The 26,770-nt window shown below is 38.6% G+C and overlaps 1 protein-coding gene across 1 annotated transcript in view; it reads left to right on the top strand.

Moving 5' to 3' along the window:
• The window catches only part of LOC114659393 (uncharacterized), a 73,869-nt gene extending 47,603 nt beyond the window's left edge, over window positions 1-26,266 (top strand). Inside the window, exons 5-11 of the mRNA XM_051932458.1 lie at window positions 6,623-6,679; window positions 10,876-10,977; window positions 13,177-13,305; window positions 19,687-19,773; window positions 25,342-25,453; window positions 25,537-25,617; window positions 25,856-26,266. Coding sequence (XP_051788418.1) covers window positions 6,623-6,679; window positions 10,876-10,977; window positions 13,177-13,305; window positions 19,687-19,773; window positions 25,342-25,453; window positions 25,537-25,617; window positions 25,856-26,043 — 756 coding nt within the window. The 3' untranslated portion in view covers window positions 26,044-26,266. The remainder of the gene's footprint in view (window positions 1-6,622; window positions 6,680-10,875; window positions 10,978-13,176; window positions 13,306-19,686; window positions 19,774-25,341; window positions 25,454-25,536; window positions 25,618-25,855) is intronic.
• The last annotated feature ends 504 nt before the right edge of the window (window positions 26,267-26,770 follow it).

The raw sequence follows: 26,770 nt of genomic DNA, 5'->3' as shown, positions 1-26,770 counted from the left end.
GAAAAAAACAGCATGTAGATTTGAGTAAATCTGTTCATGACTGAATGTTCATGTTTGCTTCATCAGGCCGTGATCTTCAGCTCTCTCTGGATCGGTTCGCAGTGTGAAGCGGCTGGGATGGGAATCAGCACCCCCAAATCCGAGACCATGGTCCTCAGCCGGAAAAGGGTGGAGTACCCTCTCAGGGTTGGGGGTGAGATCCTGCCCCAAGTGGAGGAGTTCAAGTATCTTGGGGTCTTGTTCACGAGTGAGGGAAGAATGGAGCATGAGATCAACAGGCGGATCGATGCAGCGTCCGCAGTGATGCGGGCTCTGCATCGGTCTGTCATAGTGAAAAAGGAGCTGAGCCGTAAGGCAAAGCTCTCAACTTACCAGTCGATCTATGTTCCTACCCTCACCTATGGTCATGAGCTATGGGTAGTGACCGAAAGAACGAGATCGCGAATACAAGCGGCTGAAATGAGTTTCTTCCGCAGGGTGTCTGGGCTTTCCCTTAAAGACAGGGTGAGAAGCTCAGTCATCCAGGAGGGGCTCAGAGTAGAGCCGCTGCTCCTCCGCATCGAGAGGAGTCAGATGAGGTGGCTTGGGCATCTGATCAGGATGCCTTCTGGACGCCTCCCTGGTGAGGTATTCCGGGCACGTTCATCCGGGAGGAGGCCCCAGGGAAGACCCAGGACACGCTGGAGGAACTATGTCTCTCGGCTGGCCTGGGAACGCCTTGGGATTCTCCCGGAAGAGCTAGAAGAAGGGGCCGGGGAAAGGGAAGTCTGGGCATCTCTGCTCAAGCTGCTGCCCCCGCGACCTGACCTCGGATAAGCGGAAGAGGATGGATGGATGGATGGATGTTCATGACTGATTTTTCCTTTTCAGTTACATGATACATCATTTGATGCATATACAGTGGTGTGAAAAACTATTTGCCCCCTTCCTGATTTCTTATTCTTTTGCATGTTTGTCACACAAAATGTTTCTGATCATCAAACACATTTAACCATTAGTCAAATATAACACAAGTAAACACAAAATGCAGTTTTTAAATGATGGTGTTTATTATTTAGGGAGAAAAAAAATCCAAACCTACATGGCCCTGTGTGAAAAAGTAATTGCCCCCTTGTTAAAAAATAACCTAACTGTGGTGTATCACACCTGAGTTCAATTTCCGTAGCCACCCCCAGGCCTGATTACTGCCACACCTGTTTCAATCAAGAAATCACTTAAATAGGAGCTGCCTGACACAGAGAAGTAGACCAAAAGCACCTCAAAAGCTAGACATCATGCCAAGATCCAAAGAAATTCAGGAACAAATGAGAACAGAAGTAATTGAGATCTATCAGTCTGGTAAAGGTTATAAAGCCATTTCTAAAGCTTTGGGACTCCAGCAAACCACAGTGAGAGCCATTATCCACAAATGGCAAAAACATGGAACAGTGGTGAACCTTCCCAGGAGTGGCCGGCTGACCAAAATTACCCCAAGAGCGCAGAGACGACTCATCCAAGAGGTCACAAAAGACCCCAGGACAACGTCTAAAGAACTGCAGGCCTCACTTGCCTCAATTAAGGTCAGTGTTCACGACTCCACCATAAGAAAGAGACTGGGCAAAAACGGCCTGCATGGCAGATGTCCAAGACGCAAACCACTGTTAAGCAAAAAGAACATTAGGGCTCGTCTCAATTTTGCTAAGAAACATCTCAATGATTGCCAAGACTTTTGGGAAAATACCTTGTGGACTGATGAGACAAAAGTTGAACTTTTTGGAAGGCAAATGTCCAGTTACATCTGGCGTAAAAGGAACACAGCATTTCAGAAAAAGAACATCATACCAACAGTAAAATATGGTGGTGGTAGTGTGATGGTCTGGGGTTGTTCTGCTGCTTCAGGACCTGGAAGGCTTGCTGTGATAGATGGAACCATGAATTCTACTGTCTACCAAAAAATCCTGAAGGAGAATGTCCGGCCATCTGTTCGTCAACTCAAGCTGAAGCGATCTTGGGTGCTGCAACAGGACAATGACCCAAAACACACCAGCAAATCCACCTCTGAATGGCTGAAGAAAAACAAAATGAAGACTTTGGAGTGGCCTAGTCAAAGTCCTGACCTGAATCCAATTGAGATGCTATGGCATGACCTTAAAAAGGCGGTTCATGCTAGAAAACCCTCAAATAAAGCTGAATTACAACAATTTTGCAAAGATGAGTGGGCCAAAATTCCTCCAGAGCGCTGTAAAAGACTCATTGCAAGTTATCGCAAACGCTTGATTGCAGTTATTGCTGCTAAGGGTGGCCCAACCAGTTATTAGGTTCAGGGGGCAATTACTTTTTCACACAGGGCCATGTAGGTTTGGATTTTTTTTTCTCCCTAAATAATAAAAACCACCATTTACAAACTGCATTTTGTGTTTACTTGTGTTATATTTGACTAATGGTTAAATGTGTTTGATGATCAGAAACATTTTGTGTGACAAACATGCAAAAGAATAAGAAATCAGGAAGGGGGCAAATAGTTTTTCACACCACTGTACTTGAACACATCATCAGTGATAGAAATTGACATCACTGGGTGTTTCGGGTCTTTAGAACTATCATACACCATCTTCCAGGAGACCCATTTGAGGCTGATCAGACCTCAGCCTGTGTCCAAGTGGCTTACAGCAGCTCAAAGGTTCTCCTCTCTTCAGCCAGAGCCATCAGGAAGCTTTCTGTGTTATTATTCCATATTATTCCTGATGACTCTTTCCCTGCTTGTCCTGATGATGATGCCATAGGTTCCATAAGCCTTCTGCGAGGATTGCCCTGCGAACCCTCTGTAACCCACTTCTACAGGCCAGCACCTTGTTCTCCACCCTTGCCACTGACAGCAGTCTATGGCATTTTGCCCTTTTCCTCTCTTTCACAATAGTATTGAGTAGATTGGTTACAATAATTAAAAAATGAATAAATAGATGGATAGATGAATGATATAGCGTGACCAGAGGGTGACCAGGCATCCTTTTTTTCCTGGACTGTTTTTGAGACCTAAAATAACAGTACTTATAAAGTCCTTAAAATTTCCAGGAATTTATATGGATCATTACTCAGGTTATGAAAACCATCTATAGACTTACATATTTTGTCCATTTCATGTATGACATATTTATGTTTTGAGCCTGCACATGGTATAATTTAAATGCGGCATAGGATTTGTTTAAAGAGAAGAACACATGGCAGTTTGACTGACTTGACAACTAGGAGGACTTGGCAAAGCCACTATAAACCAACTACTACAGAAAGTGCCCAAAAAAAGTGGACATATATAGACAAGTAAAATAAATACTGCAAATAAAAACGTCCAGTTTTCATCTTGGAAACAGCAAGTTGGGAGCTGAACGTGCATGCGTTAGTTCTGTCACTTGTAAATTAAATCTTGTGTTGATTCAGCAAAGTACAAAGCTGCTATTCAGGGAGAATGCTGATCAGCAAAAGTGATAAGATGGTTTATTGAGGCTTGTTTCATTGTGTTCTAAAATGTTCAATTAAAACTCATAATTTTTAAAACCCACCTTCGGGTGGGGGGATGGGTCCTAACTGTTGTTTGTGCGTATGCGCCGAACAGCAGTTTGGAGTACCCACCCTTTTTAGAGTCCCTGGAGGAGGTGCTAGAGGGCATACCTTCTGGGGACTCCCTCGTACTGCTGGGAGACTTCAATGCTCACGTGGGCAATGACAGTGAGACCTGGAAGGGTGTGATTGGGAGGATTGCCCCCCCCATCTGAACCCAAGCGGTGTTTTGTTATTGGATTTCTGTGCTTGTCATGGATTGTCCATAACGAACACCATGTTCAAGCATAAGGGTGTTCATATGTGCACTTGGCACCAGGACACCCTAGGCCTCAGTTCGATGATCAACTTTGTGGTTGTGTCGCCGGACTTGCGGCCACATGTCTTAGACACTCGGGTGAAGAAAGGGGCGGAGCTGTCAACTGATCACCGCCTGGTGGTGAGTTGGCTTCGATGGTGGGGGAGGATAACGGTCAGGCCTGGTAGGCCCAAATGTGTTGTGACGGTCTGCTTGAAACGTCTGGCAGAGTCCCTTGTCAGAAGTAGTTTCAACTCCCACCTCTGGCAGAACTTCGACCAAGTCCTGAGGGAGGTGGGGGACATTGAGTCCGAATGGGCCATGTTTCATGCCTCTATTGTTGTGGTGGCTGACCGGACCTGTGGCCGTAAGGTGGTTGGTGCCTGTCGTGGTGGCAATCCCCGAACCCGTTGGTGGACACCGGCGGTGAGGGATGCTGTCAAGCTGAAGAAGGAGTCCTACAGGACCCTTTTGTCCTGTGGGACTCTGGAGACAGCTAATAGGTACCGGCGGGCCAAGCGGAATGCGGCTTTGGTGATTGCTGAGGCAAAAACTCGGGCATGGGAGGAGTTTGGGGAGGCCATGGAGAACGACTTTCGGACGGCTTCGAGGAGATTCTGGTCCACCATCCGGCGTCTTAGGAAGGGGATGCAGTGCAGCGTAAAAACTGTATATGGTAGGGATGATGCGCTGCTGACCTCGACTCGGGACATTGTAGGTCGGTGGGGGGAGTACTTCGAAGACCTCCTCAATCCCACTAACATGCCTTCCAATGAGGAAGCAGAGCCTGGGGACTCGGAGGTGGGCTCCCCCATCCTTGGGACTGAGGTCACCGAGATGGTCAAAAAACTCCTTGGTGGCAGGGCCCCAGGGGTAGATGAGATACGCCCGGAGTTACTCAAGGTTCTGGATGTTGTAGGACTGTCTTGGTTGACATGCCTTTGCAACATCGCATGGACATCGGGGATAGTGTCTCTGGATTAGCAGACCAGGGTGGTGGTCCCCCTCTTTAAGAAGGGGGACCGGAGGGTGTGTTCCAACTACAGAAGGATCACACTCCTCAGCCTCCCTGGAAAAGTCTATTCGGGGGTACTGGAGAGGAGGGTCCGTCAGATAGTCAAACCTCGGATTCAGGATGAACAGTGTGGTTTTCGTCCTGGTCGCGGAACAGTGGACCAGCTCTACACCTTTAGCAGGGTCCTGGAGGGTGCATGGGAGTTTGCCCAACCAGTATAGATGTGTTTCGTGGACTTGGAAAAGGTGTTCGACCGTGTCCCTTGGGGAATCCTGTGGGGGGTGCTTCAGGATTATGGGGTACCGGACCCCCTGATAATGGCTGTTCGGTCCCTGTACAACCGGTGTCAGAGCTTGGTCCCATTGCCGGCAGTAAGTCGAACCCATTTCCAATGAGAGTTGGACTCCGCCAGGGCTGCCCTTTGTCACCGATTCTGTTCATAAATTTTATGAACAAAATTTCTAGGCGCAGCCAGGGCGTTGAGAGGGTCCGGTTTGGTGGACTCAGGATTGGGTCACTGCTTTTTGCAGATGATGTTGTCCTGTTTGCTTCATCAGGCTGTGATCAGGCTGATGGAAATCAGCACCTCCAAATCCGAGACCATGGTCCTCAGCCGGAAAAGGGTGGAGTACCCTCTCAGGGTTGGGGGTGAGAACCTGCCCCAAGTGGAGGAGTTCAAGTATCTCAGGGTCTTGTTCACGAGTGAGGGAAGAATGGAGCGTGAGATCAACAGGCGGATCGATGCAGCATCCGCAGTGATGCGGGCTCTGCATCGGTCTGTCATAGTGAAAAAGGAGCTGAGCCGTAAGGCAAAGCTCTCAACTTACCAGTCGATCTATGTTCCTAGCCTCACCTATGGTCATGAGCTATGGGTAGTGACCGAAAGAACGAGATCGCGAATACAAGTGGCTGAAATGAGTTTCCTCCGCAGGGTGTCTGGGCTTTCCCTTAAAGATAGGGTGAGAAGCTCAGTATCCGGGAGGGGCTCAGAGTAGAGCCACTGCTCCTCCGCATCGAGAGTCAGATGAGGTGGCTCGGGCATCTGATCAGGATGCCTCCTGGACACTTCCCTGGTGAGGTGTTCTGGGTACGTCCAACCGGGAGGAGGCCCCGGGGAAGACCCAGGACACTCTGGAGGAACTATGTCTCCCAGCTGGCCTGGGAATGCCTCGGGATTCCCCCGGAAGAGCTAGAAGAAGTGGCCGGGGAGAGGGAAGTCTGGGCATCTCTGCTCAAGCTGCTGCCCCCGCGACCCGATCTCGGATAAGCAGAAGTGAATGGATGGATGGATGGATGGATGGATGGATGGATGGATGGATGGATGAATTTTTTAAACCAATTGTGACTTCTCCTAATTTATGATGCATGTAGCTGTATATTATATGGAACTCTTTTTGCTACACTGTGGCTTGGAGATCATTCTCATAATTTCTGAAAGCTCTCTTTCATACACGCAGCACAGAGAGAAGCAACCAAAGTGAAAATGAAGGACAACAACTATGTCTTGCTTAAAAGTAAATACCTATTGCATCATTAAAGAGTTTATGTTGCAACTAGTGATGACAAAAGAACTATGAAAAACACAAAATTTGGATATAAATCATTCAGTTTGTTAGGTAAAATTGATAAAATGCCTTTTATTTTTTTATTTTTCATTTTAAATGTCATCCCAAATTAGCTTATATATTCATTACAAGATAATGTAGAGATGCTATGCATAAGTGACAGCAGGTGATTACTTCAGCCAAAGATCATCAGTTTTGGCTATTTTTCAGGTTCACCATGAACATGAAGATGAAGTTATGGGGACCATAAGGTCTTCCGGTGATACAGTAAGTATCTTTAATTCAAGGTCCTGAATAAAACAAAAGATGTCTTCCTTAAACTGAATGATGTACAGTTTGATATTATATTTGTTGATCTGTTAAGAAATCAATATATTCTCTTGTGTGTATTGATGGTCTGAATGAAAATACTATTTTTTAAAAAGTCATTTGTAGATGCAGGTTTAATTCTAAATTCATTTTTATCACCTGTAATTAAATACTAAATTTTATGTTCTGAACAATGGACTCATTATGATTTTATGTCACGAACAGAGAACACGAGTATAATGTGTAACATTTTAAAAGATAGAGGTATTTACAGATAACATCAGTTTCTTCAGGCTAATATTTTAGTACCACTATTGTTACATTTACTTGCTTGAGTGCATAGTATGTACTGGTAAAGTCTTTTTATATCTTCAAAAATAAACATTAGAAAGGTGGAGAGCAATCCTGGGATTTTTCAATTATTTTCTAAATCCTCTTATTCTATTACAGTGTCTTTAGGAGCCAATAATATGATGCAGGCTCCAGCCCAGGACAGTATGTCAGTCCTTTCTCAAGTCAAATCAAGGTTATTGTCATGTGCACATAGTACATTGTGTACCTAGGTCCAAAGAAGTTCTTTTTTACATGTCTTCTGAAAACATCTGGCAACAATACAGTCCAAAAATAAGTAAATAAAAAATTATACACAGCATGATATATATTTTCACAAAAGCAGACCACAGGCATCAAAAGGTTTGGGGCAGCTACCCATATATTGTGCCTTGGATGCAAGAAGGTTTGAATTGATTGAGATGTTCACAGTTTTGACTCCAAAACAGAACTGATTTTAGTTTGGTAAAATGGCAGCTTTAAAGTCCGTGACAGGAAGTGACGTCATATGGACCGGAACCGGAGGTGATGTCATCGCGACCGGAAGTGACATCAGCCGGAGCATCGAGACTGAAAATGACATCATCAGTAGTGCCAGTACTAGAAATGATGTCATCAATAGCACTGGCACCTAGTGGGATTTCCCAAGGATAGTCTACAGAGGACAGAGAGAGAAAGTTAGTGCGGCTCGCCACTCCCTGATCTGGCATGGTACTACTGTTATTTAAGCCCTCTAGCTGCCTCCCATGCGCACGTGTTTGACAATATACAAATGTATACTAAACAAGCTGTGTTATCTGGCTTTGCCCATGAATTTTCATAAGACAGTGGGTCTCTATTATAATGACACCTGTTAATCAGATGTATCAGAACTACTATGTAAGTAAGTACAGTGGAACCTCGGTTCACGACCATAATTCGTTCCAAAACTCTGTTCGTAAACCGAGTTGGTCATGAACCGAAGCAATTTCTCCCATAGGATTGTATGTAAATACAATTAATCCGTTCCAGACCGTACGAACTGTATGTATATATATATTTTTTTTAGTTTTTAAGCACAAATATAGTTAATTATACCATAGAATGCACAGCGTAATGGTAAACTAAATGTAAAAACATTGAATAACACTGAGAAAACCTTGAACAACAGAGAAAACTAACACTGCAATAGTTTGCGCTATAGTGCTAGGAACCGCTCGCTAAAAACACTTTTTTTAATGAGTTTTAAGCACAGGGGAAAACATGAACATTTGAAAAATCCGTAATTTAATAAACCACCAAGAAAAGTAACATTGCAACAATGCAGTCTACGAACCGATCACTGGAAATAGAACTGAAAACAAAAACAAGCCTTCTCTACCTTATGCGTCCCTTGCTCGCTCTCTCTCTCACGCCTGTGTGTGTGTGCGTGCGTCTCTCTTTTGCGAGCCTGGAGCGCCTGTGTGTGTGTCTCTCTAGCGCGCTCCTGTGTTTGTGCACGCCTCTCTCTCCCGCGCCTGTGTGTGTGTGTGCATGCGTCTCTCTTTTGCGAGCCTGGAGCTCCTGTGTGTGTGTCTCTCTAGAGCGCTCCTGTGTGTGTGCACACCTTTCTCGCGCGTGCTCCTGTGTGTGTGCGCGGCTCTCTCTGTCTCGCGCTGCCTGTGTGTGTGCCTCTGTCTCTCGCGCTGCCTCTCTCTCGCGCTGCCTCTGTGTGTGTGTGTATGTGCACCGCGCTCTCTTGCTCTCTCTCTTGCTCGCTGCACAAGAAATGCACAGGGAGAGACTGAACATGTACAAACCAAAAGGGAACCTGGCTTGTTCATATACCGAGTGTGTGGTCGTGAACCGAGGCAAAAGTTTGGCAAACTTTTTGGTCGTAAACCGAGTTGTACATGTACCGAGACGTTCGTGAACCGAGGTTCCACTGTACTTTTCTGTATACCATATTTGTAGTTTGTTTTTATTTATTTATTTACTAGGGAGCTCTGCCCCATGCTCACATCGCTCACCAACCCCTAGGCGGGTGCTGCGTGCTAGCCACTTCGCGGATCGGCCGCTTGCGTATGAAGATACGGATGTACAATTTAAACATTATTATTTTCATGGGAATTGTTACATATGCATAATAGAACTAACTATTTGACATTACAGGGATTAATTAACCACAGTAAAAATTAGTAAAACGTAATTAATTGAAAGAAAATTATGTTTAATGTTGCGTTAGAGGTATTCATTGCGTTATACGTTTTCGTTCTGTAAACGTTTTAATACGAATGGCATATCAAGATCTCCTTTGGTGTGTAATGTTGTCCGTGGAACATTACATTTCTTGTCATCTGTTAAAATTTTACATGTCAGAATTGTTCGACAAATTTTGAATACAACTAATCTTGTCCTATGTCATAGCCCATCACTCAGACATAAATTACGCAATAACATTACGATACATCCTTCTTTTAACAGTAATTCAGCCAATACAAGACCGGACGGTGTTATCAGTTGTAGATATTCTATGGTATATTGTAAGTTGATGTTTTCATCTTCCACAACATCACCACCAGCTGAGCATAGTCTATTGATATGCATATAACCAATTTGCCGTACAACTGATCAACAATTTTCTCGTTAATTCGTTTGACTTCATTGTTTCTCGGTGCTAGGATTGCCCATGTACTCATTTCTTCTGTTGATCACTCTTCAGGATGAAATTCTTCAATAAGATTTGGACATAATAAGTCTTCTTTTATTGGGAACTTAAAGTGAGGAAAACATAAAAATTTATAACAGCTGAGAGTGCAGGAACTGAGTCTGACAAAAACATTCACACAGATGAGAGGTGAGAGGACCATGGTTGAAAATGGTTGAGAGGAGGGCAGGACTTGAAAAAATCTCTTGACAAAAGCCTCATCTCGGGGACTTGAAAAAATCTCTTGGCAAAAGTCTTGTCTCAAGATTTTCGTTTATAATAAGAGAGAATTATTTGTTTATTTACCAAAGGCTAATATTATTGACAGGCAGTATTATTGTGTTGTAGTATTGTGTAGGCAGTATTGTGTTGCTTTCGACATAGGACTTCAAACCCTGAGGCTTAAAATTCAAATCCTGCTACTGGCATTGTATGAACCTTAACAAGTCAGATCACCAAATTATATTAAATAATAATAATTCTTTACCGTTATATAGCACTTTTCTCACTACTCAAAGCACTCTCCATGCAGTGAGAACGCGGGTGCAAACCCATGTTCACCTTGCTACCTGTTCTCCAGTTGAAAAAAACAATCGGTTAAATTTCTTTTATATCTTAAATGTTTTGTGTTTCCTTGGATAAAGGTGGTAGTCCAATAGTAGTGGTCAGAAGGTTGATTGTGGTTTTTCAAGTTTTTGGGAAGTTCTTTACCTGTACATTTTTGAATTAGTGGGGAGATTTGAAATGGACAATTAGAATTAAGTACTACTATATTTATTGACATTATCCTTTTGTTAATTATAACTAATATTTCTTAGATGTTTGGACTTGTTTTTCTAATTTTACTTGGCCTTATGGGTTTGTTACTTAGCCTTTGTGTTTTTTTCCTGATAAAGTAATTCAGAAGAAACTTAGTAGATTCACTTCACTTCAGTTTCTTCAAATAGGCCACAGTATATAATGATTGTAGGAATACTTAATTGCTTGTTCTAAAACTTTACTGTCACCATTGTTTAGTTCTTCAGAAAATTTTTTTAAAGCTAAAATGCTAAATAAACTACATTTACTAACTGTGGACAGACATATATGATCATATGCTGCCTTTGGAACATCGGTTGTAGTTTACAGAGATTAATTTCCTTCTTTTGTGTGTCCTCAGCTAGACCCTTTGGAAAAGGAGTGGATTTATTCTGCAGCCTGTGGAAGGCTTCCAGTGTTATGTCACCTTTTAGAGCAGGAGCCAAGTCTGGTACACAAAAAGGTGAGTTCATTTATCAAAGAAATGTTGATGTTAGCAATATTTAACAAATGTCTAAAAAAACAAACACTAAAATGAAGCAGCACATTTTAAATTTTGTACACGCCATTTCACATTTCATGACTTTTCCAGTTCATGACTTTTTCCAGATTTTCAGTTGCAAACTTCATTTACACAATCTTAATGAGTTAGAGGAAGTCATGGCATGCTCCAGTGATCATGTGACATCCCCAGTGACACAGTACAACTAGTTTGTGACTTGCCTTAACAAAATCAAACAGGTTTCCTAAGTCTTAGGGATGTTGTATGCAAAAACCGACAATCAGTGAAATACCGGGAAGTACAATGCATATAATGCAGTGATGAAGTATAATGAATGCGGGTGGTTTGGACCTCACAAACAGAAAGAAGTTGCATCTGTCTAATGTCTCATGTTTTATATACCACAATAGAATATAAGAAAAGGCTGAACTTGCAGTACCTTTAAACTTTTACATGGGTACTGACTCCATCAGGCAGTTTGGTATTTATTGACTGTCAGAAAAAGGGGCAAGCTCGCACTATTTTGGAAATGTGAAACTGTTTTGGAAAGTCATCACGGAGTAATTTGGCATGTCACATAATACTCTACCTAATTGTGTAATGTGACATTGGCCTAAATTGCATATTCAACCTAATAAATTGTATCCCTTAGGGTAAAATAATATTAGATATTTAAGCTTTAATTTAAGCTAACCCTATCAACTGCTAGCCCTGTCTTAAATACACTCATGTGAGTTTCTGCATGCGCTTTTCTCCAGGTACTCCCACATCCCCATTGACATAAAGATTAGGTTAATGGGTAATTCCAGATGGGTTATGTGGATGTTTGCACATATTGTAATGACCAGGGCTGATTCATGCCTTGCACCCAGTGCTTTCAGAATAGCCTCTGACACACTACAACCTTCAATTTGCTATAAACAAGTTTGTTAATATTATGTTATATAACATCAGCCACACCATTAAAACCAATGACAGATGAAGTGAATAATAGTGATTATCTCTTTACAATGGCACCTGCCAAGAGGTGGAATATACTGTAATAGATAGCCAGTCAGCTCTTCTGTGTTAGAAGCTGGAAAAATGGGCAAGGATAAGGATATGAGGTTTATTACCAACAACTATTAACAAATAAAACACACATGTTGGCAAATTTTCTTTTTTCTATAACGTCACCAAGTTTCAGTTATATTAGTCAAAGTGTTTTTGAGATTTTCTGGTACTAAGCTACAACATTAAAACTGCTCACAGGTGAAGTGAATACCATTGATTATCTTGTTTCAAAGGCACTTGTGAAAGGGTGGGATATATTAGGCAGCAAGTGAACAGTCGGTTCTTATGGGATGTGTTGGAAGCAAGAAAAATTGGCAAGCATAAGGATCTGATCGACTTTGACAAGGAAGGACAACCAGTGTACTGGCAAAATGTCATGGGCGCCTAATTCTATTTGATGTGTGAACGAAAGGCTTTTCCCACATTGCTCTGGGCAATGTTCTGCTGGAAAACCTTGGGTTTTGGCATTTATGTGAATGTTACTTTGACACACATACCACCTACATCAATATTATTGCAAACTATGTATACTCCTTCATGGCAGTGGTACTCCCTGATGGCAGTGACTTCTATACCAAGGTAATGTGCCCTGCCACACTGACAACGTAGATTAGGAACAGACTGAGAAACATGACAAAGAGTTCAAGGTGTTTACTTGGCCCCCATATTGCACAGATCTCAATATGATCAAGCATCTGGTGGGATGTACTGGAGACATAAGTCCAATCTACAGAGTAACCACCTCGCAGATTAAAGATCTTAAAGAATCTGCTGCTAATGTCTTGGTGCCAGATACCACAGAACACCTTCAGGGGTCTTGTGGAGTCCATGCCTCAACACATCAGAGCTGTTTTGGCAACACTAGCGTGTCCTACATAATATTAGGCAGGTGGTTTTTAATGCTGTACCTAGTCTATGTGTGTTTTGTGTCTGATCAGGTCTTTACTTACCAATTGTGTATGCTAAAACCATGTTTAAGCTTCAAGGTTATCACTAGACCAAATCTGCAACAATATACCTGTTGAACTATACCAGTGAGTTATTTTAGAGTGGAGAATGGGGTCAAACTAACTGTTCTTTTCTTTTTGTCTTGTGCTTTTAAAACAGGATTTCACCTCTGTAAGTATCTTAATTTTCATTAACGTACATTTTGCTTATCTTTTGTATTACTTTATCCAGTGTTTATGTTCTTCACTATGTTCTTATTTATGTTCACTATGTTCTTATTTATGTATTTTATTTGATCTTGCTTGTTTTTATGTTTCTTTTTGAGCCTTTTGTTCTATTTATTTTCTTTGTTAACTTTGATCTCATTTTCATTTTACTCCCTTACACTTTTCCTTCTTCAATTTTTGTTCTATATTCATGTTTCCAGACATGGCCTAGAAACTGCAAAATTATATTATGTAGATCTTGTAAACTGGTCACACCTTGACCATGCCTTTGTCCCACTTGCTCTCATTCTGTGTTTATTTATTTAATTGCCTGAATGTATTATTTCAAGTATGTTTATCATCTTCAGCAAAACAGAGGCAGATACTTTGAGTCTGTTGTATGGAGTGAATAATTTAGTGTTGCATGTGTTCTTACATTTTATCGACATACTGAAGTAAAAATATATAGCAAATACTGCCCCAACCACCTATGATTATAATAATGGAAGCAAAACTTTATAAACCAGTATACACTCCCATACATGCACAAAACAACATTTTGTGTGTTTGTTGTGTTTGTGAAAAAAAATAGACGAATTTACTATAAATATAACGATGGATCATTGAATTGTGCACTACAAAGATGTGCTTTCCTACATAAGGACTGCAGTATAAAAGTATTACCACACTAAAAGTATGTCCTTCCTTCCCTCACTTACAAAGAAATAATAAGTGATGTAAAATAAAAGAGGAGGTTTGTGTCATAATTAAAGAATCATCACATAATAATATGATTTAACCAATGAAAACATGCATGCAGCAGCACAAAGTAGAAACACTATTTTCCTCTGTTTTGCAATGTGTGCTTTGTGAAATATGTTTGAGGCTGGACATTGAGCTAGTTTTGGAACTTTGGGAATAGCTAGATTTTTTTTAAATGATATTTTCATGTATTTTTCTTGTGTACTCTTAAAAAATGCCATAACCTAATTTTCTTCATTGCTTAAACAGTTTTGAAAAAATGAATGCTTTACTGGTCCATCGTGATGTTTTTCTCCAATTCCTTACCACCAGTTATTTTTTCTTTGATATTCTTAGATTCCTCTTTATACAGTTTTTCAGCAGGTTTATCTTGTATTATGGCAATCAATTAATAAATTCTCATCTTATTTTTTTCTGTTACTGTTTGGTCATGTCATTGCTTCCCATGTCTATCACTACACTAAAGTGATAACACTCTTTTTTCCATCTTTAATTTCTACTTCTAATGCTTTTGGGTATTTTCTCTCTATATCATTTCCCTTACTTTGCTTATGCAGCTACCTTCTTCTGTCTTAAATGACCTACAGACAAAACAGATCTTTTCCTGGTTCATAAGGATTTGGTTCTAAGGTCTGTAGGCCAGCTGGATTCCCCTCCTCTGCTTGCACATGGTTCCTTAAATCTGAAGTGATTTCTGTAAGGCTCTAATGATCTCTTCTGTTCTTTCTGGGTGTTGGTCCTCCTGCCTCCTCATTTTTGGCTACTATCCCAGGGGGTAAGTCATAAATTGTTCATTAGCCTGCTTTTATAATATCTTCTTTGTTATGTGTACTGTTAATAACCAAATCTAAAATTACTTTCCCTTAAGTTGTACTTATATTGTATCATATTCTAATAAAACCTGAATAACTCCATTTTGAGAACAATCAAGAAAGTCACATTTATTTATTTTGAGACAGGTGGCTATGCAGCAACCATAGTGTTTCTAAGCTGTCAGCATTATGATGAAATTTTTATAAATGACACCACTTCCATTGCCTCTTATTGCACTTTATATAGATGATCTTTTATTGTTCACTGAGTCTTGTTTTAACTGTGTTCAATTACTAGTTTCATTAATAAAGAAACAAAACAACAAAAATATCAAAGGAGTCCAGCAAACATGTAATTTGTAGCATAAAATCACGTGAACTGTTTTCTATAGTCCAACTATCTCTGTTTGCTTTTCCAGCAGCTTCTCTCTTAACTAGATATCTTTGTCATTAAAATAAAATGGCAGAGAATGCTGGAGGATTTGATTGATTTTTAATGCACATCCCATTCTGGAATGGTGTCCCTTTGAACTTTTTTTCTGTGCTAAAGAGAATCTAAATTTTTTAACACTGTATTTGTGCTACACAGTACTTTTAGAAAGCAAATTGCTTTTCTTTATACCCATCAGTGTATGATCCGTATTTTACTAAATATTTAAAAATGTGCTTTATACACAATATGATTCACCCTTTCGGATCTAACTGTAAATACTTATTCCTTTTCTTTCTTTCTAAAGTATTCTTGTAATAATGCTTAATGGTGTTTAGACAATACTAAATTTGCTTCTCTTTTGCATAATGAATCATTAGTTACACCTATTCATGATTAGTTTTTGTCTTAAATGAACAATCCAGAAATTTTATGAAACTCAGAATGTGAACTGAATGAATCATAAAAGTAATGCATATTAACATGTAAATTTTTTGGGTTTTGAAATATATAGCTATAATAATTTTTTTTTCAAAAATTCAGTTTCTGCTCCACTTGATGTTTATTTTGTATGTTTTTGTTCTTCTTTTGTCTTAATGTATGTATATTTTTATGTAACTCTTGTTAGAAAATTTAAATGCACATTTACATATACAATAAATTCCAAAATAAGCTGCTAAATACAAGACACAATTAAACAAGGCAGGATTTAACCAAGCATTAAGAAGTTGGTTTAACAGATAACCAGACACAAAGTTGCCATCCTAAGAACAAGATCAGGAATACAAACACCATTGTAGATTATGTTACTGTTTTTAAGCCTTCTGTATTATTGCTTCAAAAGTAACCCATAATGAAAACAGAAGCTTAGCTCATGGGCTAACAAAGTCTGATTATCAGCATATATGTACCGCGTAGTTTTGTTCAGTATCAGAATTATTTTCACTTCTCTATATATATAATTTTTATTTGTATGATAACTACTGATATTATAGATTATCTCTCAGGCTGATATTGGGACTACAGGATGCAGTAGTTTTTCAAGCATTGAATTTATTGCCATTGCTTTTGTGTATAATCATAGCAGTAACTCACATATGCTTCCTCTCTCTGTCCTTTTATGTTTTTATATTGATGTTAACATGCCTACCTGAGGTTTGTTTCTGTTGATCCTGACCAGTTCACCTTGGCTATTTTCAACCCTTTTACAGTTTGTAAGTATTTTCCTATTCCAGTTATGATTCATTGAGTAATTTCTGAAGACATTTTTCACAGATCATTCCTTATTTGGGGATGTAAAGATGGGAAAGCTGTAATTTTTCAGGTGCTACCATCAAAGTATCAAGAAGTGTAAGAAAGAGGTAGAAGCAAACATGCCACTCGAACTTCCTTTAGCCCAATGTGGAAGCAAGTAGACCACAAAAAAACAACATTTTTACATAACAATGTAAAACGTTAGGCCAAAATGTCACCTGTTCTGCCACAGGTGAAAAACTGGAAAGTCAAAAAAGCACCAAAGGGAAAAGAGCATCAGGAGATGAAGTCTAAGTCAAAAACAAAGCAAAGTGTCAAAACCAGGAAGTCAAAATTATCTACACCAAACCCTAAACACTATTCCAAACCCAGAGAACTAACAATTTGAAGCAAGAAGTCTTAGCCTAAAATACCTTCACCAAACAAACTCTTTTATTTATTTTATTTTATCCTTGATCTTGAGCAGAGAATTACAGACTTATTTATCATGGCACCAGTGATGTCATGAGTGGCAACTCTATGGCCATACCCCCAACAACAAATTGTTGTGTTAGATATAGCATTGGCTAGTCAAAATGAAGACGTCCATTACAAACAATGTTGCATTGTGGCAATTTTATAATCTTACCTATAAAAAATTATCAAAATCTAAGCAATATAATTAGATAAAAATACATATTTACATTATCTATGGTTTATAACCAAAGTACAAAAAATATCAGAGAACTCAGAAAAAATTAAGAAAGCTCTGAAAAATGTATTAAATATCCACCTTAATAACAGTTTCAGAAAATGGTTAGCCACAGAAATTAAAACATGCATATCAGTGTTGCTTGCCCCTGTTTTGATTAACTCTAGCTTGTTCATATCTATAGTTATTAATTGTTGGTGAAATAGTGAAAACTGGTGTAATTCATTCCAAATGTAATTAACAATACAGCCAGTGCTGTAATAAAAGAATATTTACTGTTGTTGTTTTTTTTAGTCTAATATATTTGTGTTTAGACTTGGCTGATTGCCTTGCCTGGAAGTTCTTTCTACCACCTGGAAGTTCTTTGTACCTAATGGGCATTGTTGCAAGGAACATGTTGGATGAGGTGTCACTGTTGTAGTTTATATGTTAATTGTGAAGTGTAGAATGTGCACACAAAAGAACCCCATTCCTCTAAGAGTAATCAATCAGTTTATCACTTGGAGGTTCACTTGATGTTAGATTTGTAGTATCTTTCCATAATTGTTATCCAAGCTCAGCCAAAATTATGAGTTTATTGTGTTATAAACTGAGACACAAGATTTACATTGTGAAATTGTGTCTCCTTAAATTCTATTTCTTTCTTTGACTCTTTGAATCTTTGTGTCATGTCAATCAATTTTATGTTTCATTCTTTAACTCCTTTATACCTTTCAGCATAGTCACTAACACATTTGTAATGCTCAGTATGCCATTTACTTTTGTCTTCATTTATATCAAAACAGATTTCACAACATTTGATATCCATTAACCATCACCTAATCTCTTTTCAGTTCATGAAGATGAATGATACTAGTTTTTATTGGACATATAGCCATGTTGCTGAAATATATATAAGTATTAAATTGTATTTGAATGGCAGACACTTTGTAAATTCAGTCTTCAAGTTATGTGTCTAGCAATGCATCCCTAAACCTATGCCAAACATTGCGAATTGTTGGCTTTCATGTGTCCAAAGCATATATTTAAGCTGGAAGTCTGAAAACTTCAAAGCAAGTGTTTGAATAAAAAGGCAATGAAGTAGTGTTTTAGGAGGCTTGGGCAACAGAAATGCATAATTGCAACAAGTTAGAGAGGAAGAAAAAAAGATCAGTAAAATGTACAAAAAACATTTCTGTAATTCTGGATCTACTTTTTAGAGTTAATGTAAGGGGTGATAATTGTTTGGTGCTTGAATCCCTTCCCCACCCTGTTTCTGACAACAAGAGTGGTGGTAGGTTTGGGGTTAGGTATCTGCAGGTCATACTAACATCATCAATCACCTCTCCCTTGACAGCCATTCACACCCTCCCCCGCTGTGAGCACGCTCAGTTTGTTGATTTGTAATTAGCTTCTCTCAATCGCAGGAAATGTCACTCATTTCTCCTTCAAAACACACACAAACACGCGTGCATGAACACAGCCAGTTTTGTCAGACCCCCCATCACCCAGTATGTTCCTTTTCTATTAATAGCAAGAAAGGGTTGTAGTGTTAAGTACAGTTGGGGGTCTTGTCTTAATTTTTTGAATAGAAATCATCTCAGTCTTGAGTGAGATAGATTATTAAACTAGCTTTAATCTTGTTTGCTACATAATAAATTACTGTAGCATTCAGTGTTTTGTTTGTAACTCTCCCCAGTCTCTTCCAAACAAATGTGTTTTGGTATCTGTGTCCCTGGGCCACTTTTGGGACTATTTTTACAGTTCAAAACATAAAAAGATTTACTTGTGTCATACAGAAGGACCATGTCAAACACACCAACCGTTCAAGACAAAGTGTAATTTTTTGAGATTTAAAAATTTGATGCCCCTTTTTTTTTTTACAACAGCTGTTTGTATTCACACAGTAAAGACAGGACCTATGTAGGTTTTCATAGCTAATCTATTATTTGTGCTGCTTTTCCTAGTGAACCCAGGCAGTGCTTTCTACAAATGTAATGGTGATTGTTGAGTTTTTGCTTTTTATTTTACATAGCCCTTTAGCATTTAATGTGTTGCATCATGCTTAGTATCTATTGTTGGTACTATTATGTCTGGATACCATAGCATTTAAAAAAGAAAATGACTCTATTAGAGTATCTACTTTTTAGTAATGCAGCTAACAACAGGGGATGCAAAAAGGTCCTTTTATATGGATTGCTTAACAGTACAGACTATCATGTTACCCAGCACACATATCTTTGTACAGCAGCCTAAGAGAACGCATTATGTGACATAAACCCATATTATTTTTCTGTGATAGTTGAATCATGTAATACACTACATGTATTATCCTGTATTTTTCTTCCGAGAGAATTTTATAAAAAAATGTTATGTCTTGAGATTGTGAAGTATACTTTGTCCACACTGGTTATCACAGCCAGAAAATGAAAGACTTCTAAGTTGATCGTGTGGATTCCAAGATATCACAGTCTGAACTGAAGTCTTACTTTCAGTAAATTATCCACTGTTTCTCTTCTTAAATCATTTAAACAGACAGGACTACATTGGGCAGCTAAGCATGGAAAAGAGGACATGGCCATTCTGCTGGCCAGTGCTGGAGTGGATGTCAACACCAGGGCTGTAAGTACTTAGATATCTGCAAAGGATCCAACAATTAAAGAATCAATTAGACGGCACACCCCAGTGCTCAAAATAATTGGTAATCAATCTAGTTATATACAAAGCTGTAATTTTATAAAAAAAACTTGATACAGAAACAGTACAGTTAAAATATGTATTAATTAAAATCCTTATTATAAAAAAATTAATTGCCCCTAAAGAAAAAATCTAAATCAACCTATTCATTAGGAAAAAAAATTATTATTTACTTGTAAATAGTGGTACCTTTCCTCCTCTTATACACATGTAAAAAAATATGATTGGAATTTGCTGTTTGACACTTGAATTCTATTATGCCTCTGATTTCACTTGAAAAAGTAATAAAAAATAATGTAGTCTGTTCAGTTTAAGATCACATAGAACACTAAATCAAATGGTATTTTAAAATACCATTTTATATTATATGCTTACATTGAATAAAATGTCTTTTCCAAAAAACTAAATTTACGTGTAGGACATAGTTCCAGTAATGAGTCAAAAATATTCCTATACTGTATACTAGACTGGTGTAAAGGGCATAACTTCACTTCTCAGCACACATACTTGAAGAAGCAATTCATCTTCTTTTATGTCAAAACCTTTTTCAGATAATGCTATAATTAACATTATTCATTAAAAGCATGCACACTTGCTTAGTATTCTCTTTCAGCTTTCTCCAACTACCAACAAGTCGTGATAGCATTTGACCTAAATGTATGCTCTCAGAAGATTTTTTTGCCACAGTACCAGTATGCTGCCCTGTAAAATACATTGAAAGAACATTTACCGAAAAATTAATTACGACTGAAAAACCAAAATCTGGAATATGCAAACTATGAAAAGTTGTATATATATATATATATATATATATATATATATATATATATATATATATATATATATATATATATATATTCATGCTTGGGATTGCATCATATTCACTTTTAAGATGTCAGCTGTGAAGCTGGAAGTCTATTAAGTTATTCTGGCAGCACTGTACAGAGCCTTCTTTTGTTAGCGTCAGTATGGCTGTAAGCACTGCTCAGAAAAAAATAAGGGAACACTTTAGTCACACATTGGATCTTGATGAACAAAATATTGTTTTTTTAAATAGTGTTTTGAACAACCAAACCAAAATCACCAAACAACTGAAGATTGGATTCAACATCATACTGAAAATCGAAGACAAACATTGAAATCAAAGGCTGATCCAAATTGAGTGAATTTCATCACAGCAACTCATAATGTGACTTAGTAGTTATGTATAGCCCCCATGTGGCTGTATGCACTCCCAAGAACATCTGAGCAAGCTCCCGATGAGACGGCAGATGGTATCCTAAGGGATCTCCTCGCAGACCCAGATGCATAGCATTCCAGAGGTTCTAAATTAGATTCAGGTCTGGGGAATGTGCCGGCCAGTCAATGGCATCACTGTCTTCATCATCCAGGAACTGCCTACACACTTTGGTCACATGAGGCTGGGCATTGTCCTGCACCAGGAATTACCTAGGACACATTCCACCAGCCTAAGGTCCACAATGGCTCTGATGATTTCATCCTAGTAACTAACAGCAGTCAGGGTACTGTGACCTAGCACGTGGTGGTCCATGCAACCCTACAAAGTATGCCTCCCCAGACCATTACTGACCCACTACCAAACCAGTCATGCTGGATTATGTTGCAGACTGCGCAATGTTCACCATGGCATCTCCAGACTCTTTCATGTCTGTCACATGTACTCAGAGTGAACCTGCTGTCATCTGTGAAGAGAACAGGGTGCCAATGCCGGAACTACCAATGCCAGTCAAGCTGCATGGTGATAAACTGTGAGCCAAGGTCCCAGTAGTGGACGTTGGGCCCTCATTCCACCCTCATGGAGTTTGTCTCTGAAAGTTTGGTCAGAAACATGCAGATAAGCAGCCAGCTGGAGTTGACTTTGTGTAGGGCTCTGGCAGTGCTCTTGTTGTTCCTCCTCGCACAAAGGAGCAGATATTGGGTTGATGCATTCTACAGCCCTTTTCTGCTCTCTTCATGGAATGGCCTGTCTCCTGGTATCTCCTTGATGCTCTTGAGATTGCGCTAGGATGCACAGCAAACCTTCTTGAGATGGCATTTATGGATGTGCCATCCTGGAGGAGCAGGACTACCTGTGCAACCAGAATCAGCTGCAAGTACTACCTCATGCTACCGTTAGTGACAACAACACTAGCAAAACCAGAGAAGAATCATTTAGAAAGGATAAGGAGAGAGCAATTGTCTGTGATCACCACCTGCAAAACCATTCCTTTTTGGGGGTTGTTTTGCTTTTGCCTCCCCAGTGCACCTATTGTCACTTTCATTTGCATCAAATCAGGTGAAGTTGATTCATAAATCGCTTTTGCTTCCTAACTGGACAGATTGATATCCCTGAAGCTTGATTGAGTTGGTGTTAGACTGTGATGATTAAGTGTTCCATTAGTTTAGCATAGATACATTTTTCATCTTCAATCACAGAGGCCAGTGTTATTTTTGATGGGTCATGTATACAATTATCACAGTTGCTTCTTGTTCTGCATTTATATCATCATAATCTAATATGTAATTTTCTGCTTTCCTTTTGCATCATGGCTCCTGGATATATTTTTTGCAGCATGTAAGTAGAATGATATGTTTTTTATTATAATTAACTAACTCCTTTATCAATGATTGTTTATGAGATTTGGAGGTTAAGTAACCAGTCTAGAGTTACACAGTGAGACAAGAGCAGACATTGTACCAGCATCCTTGAGGATTACAGTCCAATGCCTCAGCTACTACACCATACTGCACATACTCTACACTGCAAGGCTAATATCTAAGAGTGATTTAAAACCCTTAACAAATCTGTTTTTAAGTTCAAATTTATTGTCTAGTTTACATAGTGCTATGAAATTCTTACTTGCATATCTCCTCAAAAAAGTAAAAATAATACAATGCCAAGAAAAAGACATACACACAAAATAATGTTCATAGATAGAATAAAGCAAATACTGTATATACAATTACATAACATACATATATACAGTATAAGACCCTGTAAAGAATTGTTATTATGACTAGCTGTTCAGAACCCTTGCATGTTAAGAACATGAACAGTTTTTGTTATGATTGGCTGCTCAGTAACCTTACAGCCAGGTGCAGAATTTGGCCCTGAACCTTTGCCAAAGGGATGAGCAAGAAAAGTGACTGTGCAGAATGGCCAAGGACTTTATTAATATTGATTGATTTATTTAAGGCACTTTGTGTTATATACCTGTACAGTATGTCTTTTACAAAAGGAAGATGGATGCCAGTAACATTCTTAGCTGCTTTTACCATCCTCTAAAGAGCTTTACAATCTTCTTGCTATGAAGGATGTTGTGCAGCAATTGAGGATGGACTCCACTGTGCACCTGCAGCAGTTAGTGAGAACAGATGGAGGAATTCTACCTTCCCTAAAACACTCAAGAAAGCAAAGGTGTTGGTCAGCCTTATTGACAAGAGCTGAAATGTGTTCTGCCCACTTCAGCCCATCAGTAAAAGTCACCCCAAGAAATGAAAAGCTGCTGATCCTCTCAACAGCATACCCTCCAGTGTAGATAGGAATGTGGTGTGCTTTTTGAAGTCTATGACCATCTCTACTATTTTTCCTGACATTAAGGATGAGATTGTTGTCCTGGCACTATTGGGTCAGCAGGTAAACATCATTGTAAGCTGTCTCATCATTGTTGACAATCAGGCCACACACTCATAGGTTAACAAGCCGACTGCCCTTTGGAGTGCCTATATTCAGGGTCAATGTTGAGGATGTGATATTGCCAATTCACACATGCCGATGTCAGCCAGTTAAGAGGACAAAAATTCAATTCCTGATGATGCCACTAAGTCCTAAACCGAGAAGTTTGGTGGTCAGCTTTGCTGGTATAACAGTGTTAAGAGCTGAACTATAAACTATAGAAAGGACTCTGCTAACGCAGTGTTTAGTCTCCAGATATGTCAGTATGGTGTGAAGTACAAGGGATATGGTTACCCATATATGTAAGCAAACCACAAAGAGTGATCTTATCTGATAGAGTAACTTTCAGCTGACTTTTCAGCTGTACCATACAGGCTATTTTACCATACATCTAAATGTAGAATATATATTTTATGCACTGGGCATGCACACCTTGAGAAATGGTAATGTCATCTACTTGATATTGTTTCGTTATGTGTCATCATCTTTGTGTTTGTGTTGGAATAGGAAGTTTTGTGAATTTGTATTTGACTATAGTAAATATAAAACCTTGGGGAATATTTTATTTCCCTTCATTTTAACATAAAGCTTTTTATGTGAAAGGTAGTACTTTGTAGGAATGTGAGACTATGTGAGAATTAATGTGTATTTTTATATATTTGTTTTTTTGTAAATGTGATTGCATGTTCTGCTAACCATCTTCATAAGTGTCTGTGCATGGATATGTGAGGCTGGTAGAAAGGTAATGAATCTTTTAAATTAATTTTGTGTGAGGCAGGATTTATTTGTGTTATGAAGTCAGATTTTAATGCAATGGCCCTACAAAGTCAGTTGAAATTAATAATGGTGTAAACATCTGAACTGTTTGAAAATACATTTTTGATAGTACATACATATTTTTAAGATGCAAAAACTTTTTTTTGTATCAGTGGTTTTAGTGCTTTCTAGATTTTTTTTTTTGGGTTCCTCTTTATTTTGGAATTTGATTATTAGACTTTAACAAAATTTGCCTTAAAATATTATTATTGTAAAGTCCCATATAGTATATACATAAAAATGTGTGTTTGTGTTTGGATTGAATTTTGTGTTTTTGCAGTACTACACAGGTGTCTTCATTTATTATTTGTGACATTAAATGATTTTTGTTTTCTGACATCTCATCTTCATGCTCTTCTCTTTCATGTCTCTTTGTGGTTGATATGCGGGCTCCATAGGGAGTAAGTACCTGTCCTGTCCTCCTTTTCATTTAGCCTTTCTTGGAGTACTATAAAATCAGTGAAAGGTGAAAAACTAAAAATACAGGGTCTTATCAGCTTACTCTTTTTAGCAAAAAGTGTTCTTGTAGTGCCTTCCTGTGGTGAAGTAATGAAAAACACCATGCAGGAAAATAACAGGTTGTAAAAGTCATATTGCTTTGAGCAGCAAAATAAAAGTTTTATATGTCAGTGATACAGTGTTTAGGGATGTTATGAAGTTTCCTTTTTTTGCCGTTTACATTCAGATTTTGTTGTGTAACGCATACTGGTTGGTGGTGGTTTCTTTACTGCTCATTCTTTTCATAGAAAATTTATATACCAAAACTATTTTGATATATATATCAATACAATTACCTCTAACAAAAAACAAATGTTTCTTTTAATTGTATGCTGTCTGTGTTTTTTCAGGTGTATCAGTATTTTTACATTTTAATTGTGTTTGCTCATATTCTTCTTCCTCTGCTTTTGTCAGCATTTCACCATGAAGCTTCCTTATGAATGTTTGAGATCCACCTAGCTAATGCTTTTATTGCTTACTTCGTAAAGTTGCAGGATTTTTAAAAACTGTCTTCTAAATTTGTCTTTGTATTATCTTGCCAGGGCTATACGGCACTGCATATTGCAGCTCTGCATGGTCATTCTCATATCATGAGGCTTCTTATTGATGTCTATGGTGAGACTCATAATAAGTTTGTATGGTTCGAAACATTTGAACCCAGGATTTCTTCATGATGTTTTTTTTTCTCCCTCCTCAAGGGGCTAAAGAAAATCTACGGGATTATAGTGGCCGTTTGCCTCACCATTACCTTAAAATGCATGAATTTCAGGGTGATGCAGGTGAGAAATACACTTGAGTTATGCAATGGACATATATTGATTGTTTATTTGTTATTAGGCTATTATGACGATGTCAGTTTTATAGCAAATGAGGATTAAAAGAAATAAAGTGTGCTAAAAAAAGTGACATGTAAGAGAAATGTAAAGGAATATCAAAATATTGATTGCCCTGTGTACACATATGTGTGTATATTAAGTTTTGATTGGTAATCTTTCTTATGATGCCTTTTTTTACCAGAATTCACAGTCTCTCGTGCTATTGAGCGCAAAAACAAAAAGTTGCCCATGCTGTTCTTGCACAGGAGCGGTGGGACCTCGAAAAAGAAGTGGGGTTCTGCAGAAGATCTGTCTAGTACAGATGAAAGGGCTGGAACATCTCAGACATTGCTGTTGCCTCCTTTTAGGCCCAGAAAATTCTCCAGATAGCAGAAATCTTCAAAGCAAAACTGTTTTTCACCAAGACCATTTTTATAATAGTTATTGTTATACCAAAGCTACATTTTTTAAGTGCAAATTCCATTTTAACATTTAAGGTTTGCTAATATACAATTTTATTTATAAATTACCTTTATATATGTCAGTGTTTGTATGTTAAACCAAATATTCCTACATTTATAATATTTATTTTATATAATCATTACCGATTTTATGATGGATGTACAGTGGTGTGAAAAACTATTTGCCCCCTTCCTGATTTCTTATTCTTTTGCATGTTTGTCACACAAAATGTTTCTGATCATCAAACACATTTAACCATTAGTCAAATATAACACAAGTAAACACAAAATGCAGTTTTTCAATGATGGTGTTTATTATTTAGGGAGAAAAAAAATCCAAACCTACATGGCCCTGTGTGAAAAAGTAATTGCCCCCTTGTTAAAAAATAACCTAACTGTGGTGTATGACACCTGAGTTCAATTTCCGTAGCCACCCCCAGGCCTGATTACTGCCACACCTGTTTCAATCAAGAAATCACTTAAATAGGAGCTGCCTGACACAGAGAAGTAGACCAAAAGCATCTCAAAAGCTAGACATCATGCCAAGATCCAAAGAAATTCAGGAACAAATGAGAACAGAAGTAATTTGAGATCTATCAGTCTGGTAAAGGTTATAAAGCCATTTCTAAAGCTTTGGGACTCCAGCGAACCACAGT

The sequence above is a fragment of the Erpetoichthys calabaricus genome, chromosome 10 (assembly GCF_900747795.2).
Source record: "Erpetoichthys calabaricus chromosome 10, fErpCal1.3, whole genome shotgun sequence".
Classification (NCBI taxonomy): Eukaryota; Metazoa; Chordata; class Cladistia; order Polypteriformes; family Polypteridae; genus Erpetoichthys; species Erpetoichthys calabaricus.
This window is presented reverse-complemented; position numbering and strand designations above follow the sequence as displayed.